Source organism: Mus caroli, chromosome 2, assembly GCF_900094665.2.
Source record: "Mus caroli chromosome 2, CAROLI_EIJ_v1.1, whole genome shotgun sequence".
Taxonomy (NCBI): Eukaryota; Metazoa; Chordata; class Mammalia; order Rodentia; family Muridae; genus Mus; species Mus caroli.
The window spans coordinates 88258117-88276870 of NC_034571.1; the positions used below are offsets into that span (position 1 = coordinate 88258117).

At 41.7% G+C, this 18754-nt stretch overlaps 1 protein-coding gene across 1 annotated transcript in view; it reads right to left on the bottom strand.

The window, feature by feature from the left end:
• The window catches only part of Hsd17b12 (hydroxysteroid 17-beta dehydrogenase 12), a 127052-nt gene extending 108763 nt beyond the window's left edge, over positions 1–18289 (bottom strand). The window contains exon 1 of the mRNA XM_029468199.1: positions 18019–18289. Within this exon, the coding sequence (XP_029324059.1) occupies positions 18019–18178 (160 nt within the window). The 5' untranslated portion in view covers positions 18179–18289. The remainder of the gene's footprint in view (positions 1–18018) is intronic.
• Between the last annotated feature and the right edge of the window lie 465 nt (positions 18290–18754).

Below are 18754 nucleotides of genomic sequence, written 5' to 3' on the forward strand. Positions count from 1 at the left end.
ATTTCAGTGGGCTCAGTCTTCAAAGAGATCCAAGTACCATGTATATGCATCTGATGGGCCTCAATTTAGATGCATTATTTTAAAATTATTTATCAAAGAAACACAAAGGTCTCAGTTGGGATTATCTATGTAACTCAGAAGCAGTCAGTTTCATCCTTTGCACTTCTAGAAGAATTCTATTTGCCTGATAACAGCTGACTGTAATCTCTCTGCTGACCCTCCCCACACACACATTTATTTAAATCATGGCTACCTATTAAGAGTACCCCAGGCAGAGGAATAAGCAAATACAACAGTTAATTTGTGCTACAAATTCATTAGTACAATAATGAGTCCCATATGGTTGGAAAGGGGTGAAGAAAGTTCCATTCAGATCTCAGTTTAGGTGTCACCTGAATGGGAAAGGCTGCATCCCTATGGAAAATAGCAGAGATGCAAACTCTCTTTCACTCTATCTCTACCATGATAAATTTTTCTTTTACTACGTCTCACTAGACTTGCCAACTATTTTATTGTCTTTCTCAATCAATATGTAAGATATATGAGAACAAACTCTCTGTCCATTTGTTCAATGCTATAATCACACTGTACTGCAAAATATGACGCACCAAAAGCAATCAAATACTAGTACATATTATAGCTTCCGGGTTAGTGTTTTTATGGAATTCCTGAGTGTGTGAACAAATGCATCCCTGATTCCTGTGACTTCTCTTCAGTTCTTCTGTTTCTCTTGTCCAAAAATGATGTGATAGTTCTTATTCTATTATATTTTATTTTTGTTTTATTTTATTATCTCTTAAAAGTCTGCTCTTTTCTAATGAGAGTGGATCTGGAAGGGAAGGGAGGTGGGAAGGAACTGGAAGGAGTAGAGAGAGGGGAAACCATAATCAAAATATATTATGTGAGAAAAGAATCTATTTACAAAGGGAGGGAAAGGGGGAGGGGGAGGGGGAGGGAGAGGGGGGAGGGGGGAGAGGAAGAGATGGTGGGCTAGAAGTGACATCCATGGCAGCTGAAGGGAAGAATGTGAACAAGAAAACATAAAGCCAAGAGGAGAAGCTTCAGGAGTCACAAGGCAGGTCAAAGGGCAGCTGAAAAGTACAGAAGGACAGCAATGCACTGAGCCCAGATCCGGCTGAATTCCTAGCACTCTGCCTCCGCCTTGCTGGGAATCAAGTGTTCACGAATAGGCTGCTCAGAGATGGAGAGGGCTGGACAGTTAAGGGAACTGGCTGCTCTTCCTGAGGACCCAAGTTCAGTTCTCTGCACTCAAATGGAGGTTCACTGTAATTTCAGTCTCAAGAGATCTGATGTTCTCTTCTGACCCCCTTAGGCACCAGTCACGCATGTGGTGCACAAACAAACATGCAGGCAAAACATCCATATAAATCAAAATAAAATAATTTAAGAAAAAAATAAGCTGCTCAAATAAAACCAGAAGAGACAGTCAAGGCTATAGATACATAAACCACAACACAGAAGCCCAAGAAACCTGAAAAGGAAAAGTAATGGGACTCCTTCCAAACCTCATATTCTGAACTCAGTTACTGAACTCAAATATACTAAAACAGAGAAAATGCCAGATGAGTAAAAGTTAACTGGTAAAAATGATCAGCAACCTGAAAGGAGATCTCAGCAGTTAAGCATGTGCTCTTCCAGAGGACCAAAATTCAACTCACATCAGGCAGCTCACAACCACCTCTAACTCTAGCTCCCCTCTTGGCCTCCATGGCACTGGACAAATGTTCATTCAGACACATTCATATACTTAACTTAAAAATAAAGAGTATACAAACAAGGATATGAATCAGATGCATGGAAACTCAGCATAATTGATGAGTCAATAATATAAAAGAAAAACAGCAAGGAAATTAAAACAAACAAAAAAATCTGACCTAGATACAACAAAACTTAAAAACTCAATGAATCAAATAAAAATCAAACCACAGTGGAAAGCATCACCAACTGGCGTGGCTTATGCAGGCAACAGAAGGGATATCAGGAATAGAGAGCAGGATCCCTAATGCACTCACTCCATTCAAACATCACTAAGGGAAAAAGAGCATGGCCGCACTCCAGGTTGGCTGCATTTCCCAGCTACTGTGAGTAACACTGTATCAAACACAGGATGGAAGTGTCTCTGTGATACAATGACTTATTGGTGGTTTTTTTGATAGTTCTGTTTAGTTTCTCTGAGAGATTTCTGTAGTGGCGTCATGCATTCCCCCATCTACTAGCAGTGACTAAGAGCTCTCTCCTTTATACAAACTAGCCTGTGTTTCGTATTTGCTTTCTTGATGGTAAGCACCGAGTGTTGGATGAAATCTCAAAGTAGGTTCACTTTGCATTTCCATGGTGGCTAGAAATGGCGAACAATTTCGAGTATTTGCTGCCCATCTTTAAAGTTTCCTTTGAGAACTGTCTATTCAATGCCTTAGCACACTTATTAATTTGATTTTTTGGTATGAACTTGCAGTTGCTTATATATTCTCGATATGACTGTCTTGCCTGATGTATAGTGGGCAAACTCCCCCACCCCAGTGAGTGGGCTGTTTCCTCACTCTGATGGCTCTTCCTTTCTTACTTTACTTCTTTATTTATTTAGAGTCTCACCTGTAATTCTGGCTGGTCTGAAACTCATTTGTGAAGGCCAGTCTTGAGCTCACAGAGCGAGCCCATGCAGCTCTGCCTCCTGAGTGCTGGGACTAAAGGCCTGCCCGTCATGGCCAGCAACGTGATTTCATTACCTTTCAGAAGCTTCTTAATGGCAGCAGCCTCTCTGTCAATTTTGGGGATTAATCCTGTGGTATTTGAGCCCCTTTTCAAGTCCTTCTCAATTTTTAATTGTTTCACCTAGCAATTTCTCTAGCAGTTTCCAAGTTTTAGGTCTTTTTAAGGTTTTTGATTCATTTTGAGATGACTTTTGAAGATATGAATCTAGTTTCATTTTTCCACACATGGAAACCAGGCTTTCTAGCAACATTTTCTCCAACATATGCTTTTATTCCTTTTGTCAAAAGTAAGGTGGCGGGGCTGGAGAGATGGCTCAGCAGGTAAGAACACTGACTGCTCTTCCGAAGGTTCCAAGTTCAAATCCCAGCAACCACATGGTGGCTCCCAACCACCTATAATGAGATCTGATGCCCTCTTCTGGTGTGTCTGAAGACAGCTACAGTGTACTTAGTGCTTCATAGGATTATCATGCAAATCAACTAGCTGTCTCAAAAACTGCTTCTAGGAGAATCCAAAACACAGAAAGTAAAAAAATATTTCATTCACAGTCATATTAATAAATAGTGTATATAAAAAAAGAATTCACAATCGCCAACAAATATACTGTGAAGCAAATATTTCTAAAAGGTTTGATAATCTTCATATATAATCCTAACCTTATGACTTAAAAAAAGAATCAAAGCAAATTTTGAAAATTATCTCATTTCAAAGATATTACTTTATTCTTTCTTTGTCCTTCTAGGACCTGAACCCAGGTCTTCATTCATGTTAACCTACCACTGAGCTAAATCTCTGGTCCAAAGAGTTTACTTTAGCTATAAATAAGTACTGTTAGGTCATAATAGCATAATTCTAAAAGAATCTAATTTTGAAATAAGAATAAAAATCTTAACAAAGAAATTTCCCCTTAGCCTGAGATGGGAACAGTGGGATACTGAAGGGGAAATGACACGAACTTGTAACAGTCTCTTAGACTAATGTCTATAATAAAATAATAGGAGTTATGTCAAGCACAAAATCTTCTAATTATATAGCAGTTGAAATGTCACTGCATTAGTAATAATTTTACTATATCCTTAATTCATTTCCATACTTCTTATGCCTATTAAGATCAAAGCTTAAGGTTAGTCTTTAACACTGTGTTTAAACTAACTGAACTTTTAATTCAGAAATAGAGCTTACGTTAACAAAATTGTAGGGGGGAAGTCTATTTTAGTTATCTTCTAAAATTGACATATATTAGATAATCACATCAAAAAGAGAATCAGGTGTTGATCATGACAAAGCTGCAGCAGAACCCAAAATAAATCTTGCAGTGATCTGAATCTCACACAGTTTGATTGAATCATGGGACAATTCTATTTTTAGGTATCTAATTGAAAATGGAAGTGGGGAAAAGGCCTGAAGTCCAGAGGCTGCATAATGCTTATAAATCTACAGTGCTGTCAAGATGTTTGATGTCAAACATCTCAGAAGATGTACAAGGTGAGGGTTTTTAGACAAACATAACTGAGAGGGTGGAGGGAGACAAAGAGCAGTTGACCAAAATGTAAAAGTGGGATATTGATTCACCTCTTTCATTTCCCTATACTATATATACTTCCTGTCCAAAAAGGAAACAGTAAACTGATTTATCAACATACAGTACAAAGTGCTTTGGGAGCTATACTCAGACTGATCAAAACCAATGTTCTCTCTCCCTTTCCTAAAACATTATATGCTGAGCCTCTAAACTCTCCTGACTATAGACTACAGCATACAAGTCTAACACCGACTGTTGAGCCAAAGGACTCCCACAGAACGTAAGCCCTGAGCTCAGCCTGGTGTTGACCTATGGTGGGATTACGTGGCTATCACTCAGAACCTGAAAGAGCAGTACTTGTCTCAATGCCTGCCTCTTCTTTTCCTATTTTGTCAATGCACAGACTTCCAAAACTTCAGAGTTCTCTGAATTCTGCTGTCTCCCTTACCTCCATGATCATATATTTACTTTCAAAAAGAGAAAAGGCTCATGGTCTTTGCTTCCACTCTCTCTCATCTGACTTCCTTACCCAGTCCCCACCCTCTTCCTTTAGTGGACACCACTATCTCCTACAATCCCCTGGGATTCACCTTTAGTCTCCTAAAAACTTTAAAAAACAAAACTAGCAGGACCGTGGTCACTCACTTGAATCCCAGCAGATGAGAGCCAGAGTTCAAGGTCAGTCTATACATTCAAGTGTGTGTGTGTGTGTGTTAGCTCAAGGTCAGCCTGTTCTACAAAGAGTGTTCCTGGATAGTGAGGAATACACAGAGAAACCTTGTCTTGAAAAAACAACTAATCAAACAAATGAACAAAAATAAAGCCTAAAGGGAAAATATTTTTTAATGCCACCAACAGAGCTCTCCTATTCAATCTACTGCATTTTTGTTTGTTTTTTGGTTGTTGTTTTTTATATAGCACCTCATGCAGCCCAGGTTGGCCTCAAATTTACTATGTAGCCAAGGATAATGTTAAACTTCTGATCCTTCTACTTCTACCCTACATATTGACTCTTTAAAGAACCATTCTAAAAGGTCCAGAGGTGGTTCAGCAGTTTAGTATATATACTGTTCTTACAGAACAATGTGTTTGGTTACCAGCACCCATAAGTTGGCTTCTGTAACTCCAGTTCCAGGGGACTTGGTTCCTTCTTTTGGTGTCTAGAAGCACCAGGAATATACAACTATACATAATACACATTCATATATGCAAGTCAAACACTCATACACATAAAATAAATCTAAAAAATAATTTTTGTTTAAAGAATCACCATGACAATTTGGGGAGATCGTTCATTCAGTTGGTAAACTGATGGACCCAAATTTAATTAACAAAACACACATTTAAAAAGCTATGAGGGTGGTACACACTATAATCCCAGTGCTAAGGAGGTAAACAAGGAAATACCTGGAACTTCCTAGCCAACCACCATACTCTACTTGGTGAGCCCTAGACCAATACAAGACCATGTCTCAAAAAAACATCCATGTACACACACTTACATCCACAAGCGTCATCAAGCAATCCCAGCCCACAGAAGACTGAAACAGAAAGATCGAAAGTTCAAAGGCCAGCTTGGGCAACAGTGAATATGTCTTTAAAAAATAAAACAAGGTAATCAGTGGCAACATTCCAGAGGCAGGGGCCAGCCTGATCTACATCAGCCAACGCCATTTGGAGAAACTTTCCTCAAAAATAAATAGAAAGAAAAATAAAATACAGAAAAAAGAAGTTTCACTAAGAAGGAACTCGAACTAATTTTAAAAATGACCTTTTAAAACATTTACACTTTTAGTTATAGTTGGTGGAGTGTGCACAAGAATGCAGTGCCTAGAGAAGAACTGGATCCCCTGCAGATGTTAAGTAATTATGATCTACTCCACGTGGGTGCTGGGAACCAAACTCAAGTCCTCTGGAAGAGCAGGAAGCACTCTTAACCACTGAGCCATCTCTCTAGCCACCCCCCCACACACACACAAAAGAGGTAATTTATAAAAACCTACTTATAAGAAAACAGACTTAAAAGTTTCTTTTCCCTAAGTATAAGAAAAAATAAACTAAGAATATTGAGCCAATAAAAATCAATCACCAATAGAAAAAATAACAAACACGATTTTTCTCAGCTCTTTGCTGTTAAATTTTCAAAGCTTTCAGCTACATTTCTATAGACCTACCTAAAAAAGCAAAATTAAAAACTTCTATTTGCCCAACTCCTCTCTGTCCTCAATCCCAGCTTCCAACCAGGGACAACTGGGAGACAGCAGAGGTGCTCCTGAAGCTCTGAGCACAGAGCAATATACTGAGACCCAAATGTTTTCCTCTGTCTTTAATCTATTTCAAACACACAAACACAGAATTGGCCAATAAGAGAATCTCCATTGAACTGTCAAAGTTAAAGGTACATATTAAATACAGAAACACTGAAAGTTTTAACACCGTCAAAAACCAAGCCCTGCTCTCAAAAATGGATACAAGAAAGTCTACATGGATTGAGGAAGCTGACCATAATAGGTTCATAAAAATGATGGCATCTTAAGAATTCTTTCTTTTGGCGGGAAGGGGAGGAAGGGAGCGAGCAAGTGAGCATGCATATGTGTATATGTGTGTTTATGTGTGTGAGTTGAATGCATGCATGTGTGTATATGTATATAAATGTGTGTGAGATGAATGCATGCATATGTGTAAATGTGTGTGAGTTGAATGCATACATGTGTATATGTGTGTGAGGTGAATGCATGCATGTGTATATGTGTGTATATGTGTGTGAGGTGAATGCATGCATGTGTGTATATGTATATAAATGTGTGTGAGATGAATGCATGCATATGTGTAAATGTGTGTGAGTTGAATGCATGCATGTGTATATGTGTGTGAGGTGAATGCATGCATATGTGTGTATGTGTGTATATGTGTGTGAGGTGAATGCATGCATATGTGTATATGTGTGTAAATGTGTGTGAGGTGAATGCATGCATGTGTGTATATGTGTGTAAATGTGTGTGAGGTGAATGCATGCATGTGTGCATATGTGGATGCTTACTCCTATGCACATGCAGAATCCAGTTCCTTCTGAGGCAGATTCTCTCCTGCTTTCTCAGCTAGGCTCAAAGCCAGTAACCCAGTGAAAGCTGTTTCCACTGATCCCCACCCCAATAGCTGGGGTTGCAGGTATCTGTGGGAACATCTAGCTTATTACATAGGTGTTGGGATCTTCTGATTACAGAGCAGGTGCTCTTAGCTGCTAACCCCTCTTTAACCCTTAAGAATTTTTATCTGTGACAAGATGGCTACGCAGGCAAATTCATCAAATGCATCTGCTATCAAGGCTGACAAGGCAGGACTCCCACAGTGAAAGAAGGGAACTGGCTCTTTCAAGTCCCTGATTTCCACAGGCACACTGTGTCATATGTGTACTCTGGCCCCAAATAAATAAATGTACTAGTTTGTTGGCTTTTTTTAAAAGAAATCTTTAATGATTAAAAATAAATTTTTAGGACAGTGAAGGTAACACCTTTGTAATCCCAGTGTCTCAACAGGAGGCTGAGTTTAAGATCAGCATGGATCACCTAATGAGTTCCAAGTTTGCCTCGGCTACACAGGGAGAAAGTGGAGAAGGGGAGAATGAACACACACACACACACACACACACACACACACACACGCACACGCACACACTTCACATTCTTTTCTTAGAGCTTTGGACAAGTAGGTCTGTAGAAGTCCTAGAATCTATTTTGAACAAGCACACATGATTCTTGTAAGTCCTGCTAGTTTAGATAGAGCCATGACATGAATGGACCTTTCGCATTTAAGCAACATTTGAGGAATGTTTCAACTGTGAGCTCTTGTGCATGTATTCCAGATTGCCTTAAACTCACCCTTACTGAGAAACTCTCAGAGTAAATTGGAAAGAGTGTGGAATTTAAAGTTTAAAAAAAAAAAAAAAAGGAAAAGGAAAAGAAAGAAACCAAGATTCAATTTTTCTGACATTTGCTTGCTGTATGAACCTTACTTAAACCCACCGCTGTTTTGCTCCCTGGTAACGGTATATTTTGTGGAAACAGCAAACCAGTGCTAACCTGCCTCAAAGGGTTGACATGGAATCATTTGAGAATACTCAAAAAGGACTCTGCAAATGTCACCGTTACAATAACATCTCATGAAGTCAGTGCCGTGTAGTCCAGAATGTGAGAATGTTGCTGCCCAGCCTTATGTGGAACCGTTGGTTCTCTCTGTTCACATTACCTACGGGCATCACTGCCTCCTCTCACAGGACAGGCAATGCTAGGCAGTGGGGCATATATAAGCTCCTGATGCATCCCAAAATTCTAGGATTGCTTGTGCAGGATTAGGGAGCTGGTTTACTGCACCAGCACTGTTTATTTATGTGATAGGACTGGAGTCTCGGCTGTCATTTGAGCTTGGATGGCAGTATTTCTACTTGAAGCTAGCTTAACTGTGAGCAGTTAATGCCAGTCATTAGAGAAAAACCAATCTAGAGAAAGAGTTTTCCACATGCTGTAAATGCTAAGGGAACTTTAAAATTGATTATTTAAATTTCTAAAAGAAACTGTACCCTTTCCTGACCGCCTTGAGAAGCATACACTAAATCTACGCAATATTTCTTTGGCAATTCATTGTCATCCACAGAATCAGTAAAATCAAGGTTATGAGCACAGCTGAGTGAGACCCTAGAGATCTTGGATCCACTAACTTAGCTTGTAACACTACACAAAATAAACAAGCGCTCCGCCCCTCCCAATGCACCACTCTTAATGTGTAGGAGGGTCCACAAAGTGAGCGACATAATGGTGCCCTCCAGAGCTAGAGGTTCCTACACTTTCTTTACATCTTCAGGCTCTTGCACAAAGAGGACCATCTTTTTCCTCATACAAATTGGAGGGATGCATAATGAAATGTGTTCTCACCAGCAATCTCATTGTTACAGATTGGCTATCCAAAATGTACAGGACCAGAAGTGTTTCAGGATTTGTTAGAATCCTTTAAAGTTTGGAACATTTGCATAAACTTAAGCAGCTGAGTACTAAGCAATAAATCTAAAATCATAAGCTCCCCAATCTAAATTTTTGTGGGTGCCACATACTTGGGGGCATTGAATTTAGGGTACATTTCAGATTGGGGAGGCTTTCTGGGCACTACAAATCAACTCTGCTCTTTTCCTCTAATGCACCCCCAAGCGTTTTCTTCACTACTCCACCATCACAGTCAGCTGTCCGAGCCCTAGTTAGTGCTCTTACTCTACAGAGCTGTAACCAACCGTCTGCCTTTGGACACTCAACATCCAGCTCACCTGGCCTTTCCCTAAACATGCATAATCTTGATTATGTAGTTTATTTTCCTTGCTATGACCTGACAAGAACCAGTTGCTGTTTCTGTATATATGTCTTTACGACTAAAGAATTTTTCTAAGAAATCTGGAGCTGTTTCCAGTATTTTAAAATAAAAGTCTAAAAGTTACACCAGGCATGATTACAAAAACCTGCAATCCCAAAATTTGAGATGTGGGGGTGGAAAGATCCAAAGGGCAAGAGCATCCTTGGCTACATAGTGGGTTCAAAGTCAGCCTTGGCTATATGAGATCTAAACAAAAAGAATTTCTTTTAAAAGGAGTTGAAGGTTCTAGAAGGCTTGGATTTATTTCATCAGAAACTCAAATTTTTTAAGAAACTATTTTGGCTAAATATGTTAGAATTTCAATTTCTACAAATCCAGCTTAGCTTTCCCAATTAGCAAGATTTTATTCACTTTAATTGGGGGGCAAGGAGAAACCTTTCTAGCTAAAAAACCTATCCAGAACATTTTTACAAGGAAGATATGAGCACAAATAAAGGTGTTACCAAGATGCTATTAATATTTAAGTATTTAAATGGGGGCAGTGTCTATCTCCTAAACCACAGATGAAGAAAGCTTAGCCTGTCATCATGCCACTCAAGGATTAATTATATTTCACTTTCAAAACTCACAGAGTCAGAGGTAGTGGAGGACTGGTGCACAACAGGGCCACAAAACACAGAACAACCCCTGCAGTTCCAACTACATTCACAACACCTACACAAATTCTAGCCAACCAAAATTCCAGTTCATTTGCTGAGAAACTACTAGGAATTGATAGGAAAGGGGGAATCAGTTTTCTTCAGGAATGCAGCCTTTGATGGCTGTCAATGCCCCAGTGGGCAACCATGTCTTAGTGTGCTTTCTAATGCTGTGATAAACACTATGACCAAAAGCATGCTGGAGGGGAAAGATTTGGCTCTCAGGTCACAGTTCATTATCAGAGGAAACGGAGACAGGAACTAAAACATAGGCCATAGGAGAAATGCTGCTTACTGGCTTGCTCCTCATACTTATACAACCCAGAACTACCTGCCCAGGGGTCACAGCAAAAACAGTGAGCTGAGCCCTCCCATATCAATAACTAATTAAGAAAATGCCCCATAGATTTCTGTCACAATTTTGTAACCAGTCTTTGTCTGAACAGCCTTGATTAATTTCAATCTAGCTTTTCAGAGGTATGTGATACTTGGAGTTTTAAAACTAAGAGGGGGAGATATACAAATTACTCTGCAAAATGCAAAAATAAAGCTGAACACCCACTTCCAAACATAACACAATATTCACTAAATAAAATTCTACTGAACTCCTGAAGGGCTTACAGTTTAGAACAAATGACATATCTCATTCACCTGGGTGTGCACATGTAACATATTCAAGCCCATACACACACAACTAAGGTGACAAATAGGCAAACACACACACACAATGCATTGCCACAGCTCTAAAATGTGCAGTGACTTCTGTATGTATAGTCCTTGAAAGAAAAAAATCATAATGCTCTAAAAAGTGGACTGAATTTATAAGCAGAAAGTGTGAAGATGAGTGTGAAATAAGAGAAAAACCATCTCAGACAACAAAATCAATATTCAATACCTGGTTAAATTTGGTACATAGTAAACCATGCATAGATAAAGTCAAGAAAGCATGTACCAAGCCTGGAAAGGTAACTAAGTGGTTAAAAACATTGTTCTTCCAGAAGATATGGGTTGGGTTTCTAGCACCTGCGTACACGCTCTCTCTCTCTCTCTCTCTCTCTCTCTCTCTCTCTCTCTCTCNCTCTCTCTCTCTCTCTCTCTCTCTCTCTCTCTCTCTCACACACACACACACACACACACACACACACACACAGAGGCATACAGAATACAGGCATACAGATTGTATTTTATTTTATGTGTATGGGTATCATGTGTGTACCTGGTGCCCAAGGAGGGCAGATGCCCTTGAGTTAGTGATGGTTGTGAGCCACCATATGGGTGGTGGGAACAAAACCTAGGTCCTCTGGAAGAGTAGCCAGCGTTCTTAATTGCTGAGCCATCTCTCCAATCCTCAATCTATTTTAAAGAATTCATAAAGAGATGTCAGAAATATACAAAGCAGATCAAAATATGCCAATAACTTGATATTCATGAAGCTAAATTCTGTGCAAGTATAAGGAGAAATTTGACTGTGGGGTTTTATGCAACAGTAGACTTGTACAAAGTGCTCTGTAAAGAGGCACCCAGGTAACACTGATAAAGAGGGACTGTAGTGGCAGGTTCAGTAAGAGCTAGCAATCTCTAGTCCAGATGCTACAAGAACAGCATAATTCTAGCAACTGAATATAGGAAGCAAACTGGCCACTGTTGACTGGTCCACAGAAAATTTTGAATAAGACTTCTTGTAAAGAGCATTGCTGAAGGGTGATGCTAAGTGACAGGCAAATCCAGCAGGCCACATCTGGTCTACAGGACATGATAAAATGCTCAAGGTCCATGGACTCTGTAACAATTGCAGCTTCAGCTATTTCAGGGAACCCCCAGAGCTGTCCATCAAGCAGTCACTCCTTCTGGGATCCTCAAACTGACATCATGGCAGCTCTGGGTGTGTTAAATCTTCCACCAGTCTAGGGGGAATGTAATCCAGCCTTTGACACCCAAAGAAAACTCAAGCCCCCAGTAACCCTAGAGAGCCATGAAGCCAGTTGCTAGAACCCCTGATCCTCATGGCTATTGCTCCACGAGTCTTTACTTGAGTTATGAGAGCTTCAGATGACCCTTAGATGACTAGACCACCCACAGACACCCTGATCTTACTGTCCTTACTCTGGCTGGAGAGGAGCACCTCCCCCACCCATAACAGCTAGTACACTCAGGAGATTGGTGAGATTTGGACGAGCAGCATTCTCATTGGCTCTAGATCATTACCATGGTGGAAGAGTCTAAGCAGGTAACACAAAAGCAGGCACCTCCTAGGCATCTCAGCCCTAGGCATACTCAGCAGAGGTATGTTAACAGAGACAGTTAGAAGGAAGCTGAAGAATCCCAGATTGCAGCCAGGAGCAGAGACTGCAGTGCTGAGGCTGTAGGGAAACAAGAGCTGTGAAGAGCCAACACAGCAGTTGCTGCAAGCTCCAGACACCACTGAGAATCACTAGCTCTAATGCTCTAGTGCTGAGGAGACATGCACTGACAGATGACAGGACCAATGCAGCTGACAGCTGAAGTCCAGGACTGTAGCAGGAAGAGTTGAATGTGCCTGTACCATAACCTTGAGCTACACCAGCAGCTGGGTACTGAGTCAGTAACACTGAAGGCTCAGGAGATAGATGCCCACGGTCCGTCCTTGCTAATGCTTCCCATCTCCTAGGAAAAAGCAGCAGAAGAGGACTGGTGATGACAGCAGGCACAGGCTTTCCACAGCCTGTCTGTAGAGGAGCCACTGGGAAAGCACACAGAAGGCTGATTTGTAAGGCTTAGAAATGAGAGCATCTGTATACCTTGAAATTTGAGTCAAAGGAATTTCCTAACAGATTATATTTGGAGAAGGATCAAAGATGACCTCAAGGTTTTTCAAATGTACTTGAAAAACTGCACACAACTGAATCTGTCTAAGTGTATCCTAGCTTTTCCTTACTGAAGAGAGCTATACACAAAGAACTGCCTGGTAAGATTTTACCAAGCACAGGATTCTCCTGTGGCCAGCTCATTACCTCCCAATGATCCTTTTATAACTTCACATTGTTAGCATGAAGTTAGCTATGTCTCTTCATTCCGACAAATGTTATGTGCTAATCAAATATATGTGCTTTGTATGAATAAAATATGATAAGATTGCTTATTACCCATTGTGATGGTTTGTATATCCTTGGACCAGGGAGTGGCACCATCTGAAGGTGTGGCCTTGTTGTAATAGGTGTGACCTGGTTGGAATGGGTGTGTCACTGTGGGTGTGGGTATAAGATCCTCACCCTAGTTGCCTGGAAGTCAGTCTTCCACTAGCAGCCTTTGGATGAAGACATAGAACTCTCAGCTCCTCCTGCGCCATGCCTGCCTGGATACTGCCATGCTCCCACCTTGATGATAATGGACTGAACCTCTGAACCTGTAAGCCAGCCCCAATTCAATGTTTTTTATAAGACTTGCCCTGGTCATGGTGTCTGTTCACAGCAGTAAAACCCTAACTAAGACACCCATAAAAATGTACAAGACTACACTAGAAACATACTTATCTCACTTAAAAGATGAAGTTATACTTAGAGGTTAGCTGTCTTTGCTCAAGGTCACTTAGTGAGCAAAAAAGTTTGCCTTTCACCAGATGACTCTAAAGCCAATCTGTTAACCATATTACAACATAACACCCTTGAGAGGTCCTCATTGTTAAAGTTCTTAGATTGTCTAGCCTTCCCTCCATTCCTCCTATGACTAGGTTATTGAAATAATAACATCACTTAATGGTGGTACAAGTAACTTTTTAGAAAGCAGAGTATCGAATTCCCAGCTGGAGAGAAGACAAAATTTACTTTGTTTTCCTAGGGAGAAAAAACAAAAATCAGAAACTCAAACAAAGCTATCTTTCTGAGAGAGGCTTTTCTATTCACACTGTGGTATTACGGGATTCCTTGAGACAATAATAACCCAGCACTGGGCCACTCAACAAGCTGATCACTCAGACCCTGCTAACTGAATTCTCAGACCACAGTGCCTTCATTTTTCCTTTCCCCAGAGAAAACGCTATCTGCCAGCTGTTCTTGCCTCTGCGTTCTGCCACTCTTCACCAGGCTACCTCGGGCAGACGCTTGAGAGCTCCGCTGGGGAATCACTTCCAGAGCCAGCTCCGATGTCCCTGCCGAGCTCCCGGAGCACTGAGCACAGTGCTTTCCCACCACAATCTGCTCAGGAGCTTCCCATTTGCCATCTCACTGGCCCTTACCCAAACAGACACTCAGAAACTGCTTTGACTAAACAGCACCGGCTCCCCACTTGGGCCCACGTGGCAAGCAAATGCCAGAGGGAAGCTTGGCATCTCTTCCTTCTTTCTGTGCCTGTCCTTGTTCTTTGGCTGAGGAAATCATGTAAACTGTACATTATGAAATTCCAGGAAGGGCAAGGAACAAACCTTCCAGCCCAGGTGTTGGCCACTGTTCACAAGGGCAGAGAACATCCTGGAACAGACGTTTCTGATCAGTGTGTCACTGATCAGCCTGTAGGAACCAAAATGGTCCCTTCAGAGAATGACAACTAGGACAGGATGACAGAGAGGAACTTCTCATACCAGCTCAAAGGACCAAAGGTGAGACGAGGAAGAGTCAGTAGGGGTCAAGACCACACCCTGACCACAGCTACTTAATTATGCATACCACTTGCCCAATTTCTCCCTGATTTAATCTAAAGTTTTGGCTGAACACACACTTGAAATCACGGGACTCTTTATCTGTTCCTCTCCCAACGTGGCCAACTTCAGTAACCTTTCCTCCATTTTCACCATTACTTGGAAACAGGTAGCTGAGCCCAGCCTGAAGAAGCTGCCAGAGCAGGTTTTTTGTTGTTTGTTTTTCGAGACAGAGTTTCTCTGTTTAGCCCTGGCTGTCCTGGAACTCACTTTGTAGACCAGGCTGGCCTCGAACTCAGAGATCTGCCTGCCTCTGCCTCCCAAGTGCTGGGATTAAAGGCATGCACCACCACCACTCGGCTTAGAGCAGGGGTTGTTTTGCCCTAAAAAATCACATTAGATTACTAGCATAAGATCCATGGCCCTACCCAATAGTGTTATACCAAACTAAGAACAAGAAAAAAGAAGCAAAATAAAATAGTAACTTTCCAAATGTATCCTTATCTACAAATAGTATTTAGTGGCATTGGAACCGATCTACACAAATTCACTTGCTTATACAATCTAAACTTAATAATTTTATTATCCTATTAATTCAACAATTATGTCCTAGTTTGCTTTCAACTACTATGATAAAGACCATGACCAAAAACAACTTAGAGAAGAAACAGTTTATTTCACTTGCAACTCCAGATCACAGACCATGGAAGAAAGTCAGAGTAGGATGCAAGGCAGGAACCTGGAGGCAGAAACTGAAGCAGAGGCCATGCAGGAATGCTCACTGCCTTGCTCTTCTTGACTAAGTGTTTTATACAGTCCAGGGCCCAGGGATGGTACAGCCTACATCAATCCCTAATAGGCAGAATGCCCTCACAGACCTGCCTACAGGCCAATCTGATCAGGGCATTTTCTCAACTTAGATGTCCTCCTCCCAGATGACCCAAGCTTATGCCAAGTTGACAAAAACTGAACCACTACAAATTTCTACAGAATAAACTATTTAACTGTCTACAGAGAAGAAGATAAATTAACATCACAAGCTGAAATTAGAGCACCCTAAGAATGCTTCCTACTAGCATTTATTTACAGATCACACAGGAATGAGCACTCAAGATTAAGACAGCAATCCTGTAAGGGAGAAAACAATGCTGCCTACATATTAGCATTAACCCTACTATCCCAACTCTCCCCAGATCAATGCCTAACCACAGCTTACCCAGGACCCTAAGTGCTGCCTCTGCTAGTCTGTCTTCTACATAGTATGCTACACCCACCCAACCACTGCGAAGAACTCATCTGAGTCCTAGTTCTGAAATATCTGAATTTGAAGAGTAAGAAAGTGTTTAAAGATCTAGGTTACATACATATGTTTATGAGTTACAAGTGACCACTTAGTTTACATTTTTTTCGGGGGGGGGAGGTGCTGTTTTATCTGGGGAGGTGGTATCTGTACCAAAGCATTCATGTGGAGAGAAGTCAGAGGACAACTTGTTGAGTCAGTCTCTCCTCTGTTGATAATCCTGGAAGCATGGAAATCAGGCCGTCAAGTGTAGGCCAGGTGCCTTTACCTGCTAAGCCATCTTGCTTATCATTTCTTTTGCTTAAGTATTTAAAATAAAATAAAAAAACCCAAAACCCCAAACAATTGACCCCAACAATACTTCACTTCCATATGACACCTTGGTTCTCTCTCATATCCCAATGTTCTAGGTCAAATTTCTTTTCTAAATCTTACAGAAATGCTTCCCTAACTTGCCACTTTCCCTTTGGATGGAGCCAAACCTACCTTGAACATGGCAAACCCTTGACTTTCACTCTGCGTTTTAGACTGTACAAACAATTTACAATAATAAAGCTAAAGCAACATTGGGCTTTCTTTGCAAGTTTCATTTTATTGGATAACTGATTTCCTCTGGGATTACTGTTTCATTGACTTTAAAAAAATAAAAGTAAGCCGACAAACAACTTTTTCCAAGCTGACAACAAAGAAACTGACCAAGTCAATTGTGAAATTATATAATCTGAATCTTGATCACAGCGAGCACTTTTTCCCCAGGGACTATGAAAAGGGATTTTGAAAAGTTGCATAAAATCACTACTTGCCCCACATCAAGGAAAGGGGCTCACAAACTCATTTCTACTTGGAATATTTTCCCCTATTATTAGGGTGTTGTCCCAAAAGACTGTCTGTCTTTTCTAAGTCGTTTAAATGTTCTTTAATGAACAGAACAAACCTGAAAAGTAACGTGATTTCTGTCTTGTGTTTAGTCCGTAGGCAACCGCACCCCAAAATTCTATAAAATGTTTGAGTCGTGAACAGTGAGTTACAAAACACCAGAGAGCCACACATACATCATGATTACATGGGTGTTTGTTTTAAAGCCCTGCTCTCAAAAAATAGAAACAAAGGTGAGAGGGCTGAACTAGGATTTTCTCAACTTCTCTGATACGACCTTCGTTCTCATTTTTAAAACCTGTCACCTGAAAAGAACAAGGTTCGCGTGTTTTGGTCACTTTTTGTAAAACCATTTTCCCGCAAACTCTTGCAAAAAGTACTGAATGCGATACGAAGACTTGCCGTTTTCCCAGAACAGCGCTTCTTAGTCATTGAAACTCCAGAATAATTTATCAAGATTTCCTCCCACACGGCCTCCACCTCCCCCCTCCTCAAAAGGACTTGTTAAATTACATGAAACAAACCCAATTCAAGTAACTGGAGAATCAAGTTTCCCAAGATCGGAACTTCTGAAATCGTTGTCCCTGCAACCCTTCTTCCTATCTTCACCTATGCTCTCATCCATAGCACAGGGCCAGTTTTCAAGCCAAGTGAAAAACTTTATTTAAAAAAATTGATAAACACTGCAAGGGACACAGCGGACAATGCGCCTGACTCCGGCCGCCTGCCCAGAAGGGCTCCAACAGGACAAGTCCGGGGAGTTAAGAAAGGTCTCCTCCGTGCCCACCAGGCAGCAGGTCAGATCACCCACCCCGCCAGTGCGCTCAGGGTCTGGAGAAGTTTCCGCGCTCCAGAGCGGGCTCGCTGAGCGCGAGCGACAGGGGAACGAGGGCCATAGCGTGGTCGCGGCTGTGGTTCCACTCACCTGCCCATTCTCCGAGCCGCGGGCCGACCGAGGTCTCGTTGCCCACGCACCACACCTGGAAGGCCCTGAAGAGCGAGTACGAGGCTCGCAGGGCCAAGTAGGCAATGGTGCTCGCGCCCACCCAGTACAGGAAGCCGGCGGCCGGGGGAGCGCACTCCATGGCTCGTGACTAGGCCTCACTACTACGGTGAATGGGGAAGGAAAAAAAAAAAACGAATGAATGGGACGAGGAGGCGGTGCCGCCGTTACGGCGAAGACGCAGCGAATAGACTTGGCTCTTTGAACGCTTTAGGTCTAAGACCCGCCTACATAGTCATACCCATGTGGCTATTGGTGACTTCTCTTTCCTGTAAGCGTACTATGTTTCCTATTGGTTAGCCTCCGTTTCGTAGCCCCGCCCACACCCCCCTTAGGCGCGCTCAGAGCCGCATTTCCGTATTAAGACAGTGGCTCGCTCACAAGCCATTCAACGTTTGGCTCCGCCCACAAGCTTTACCTCGCACCACCGAAGCGCAGGGATCTCTCATTGGCAGAGGCGGCCCTTACGACTGCGGAAGGCTGCGCGCTGATTGGCCAGTGATACCAAACTGAGTTTAGCTCACAATTCAGGAAGGAATGGAACCGGAAAGGGAAGAATGTAGTAGAAGTCCGGAAGGAGCAGGAGTAGTGCTTGTGTTTACTTTTCGGATGAAGGCTTACGGTTCCCCTTTGTCTGCGGAGCACGCTTTCGCTCCAT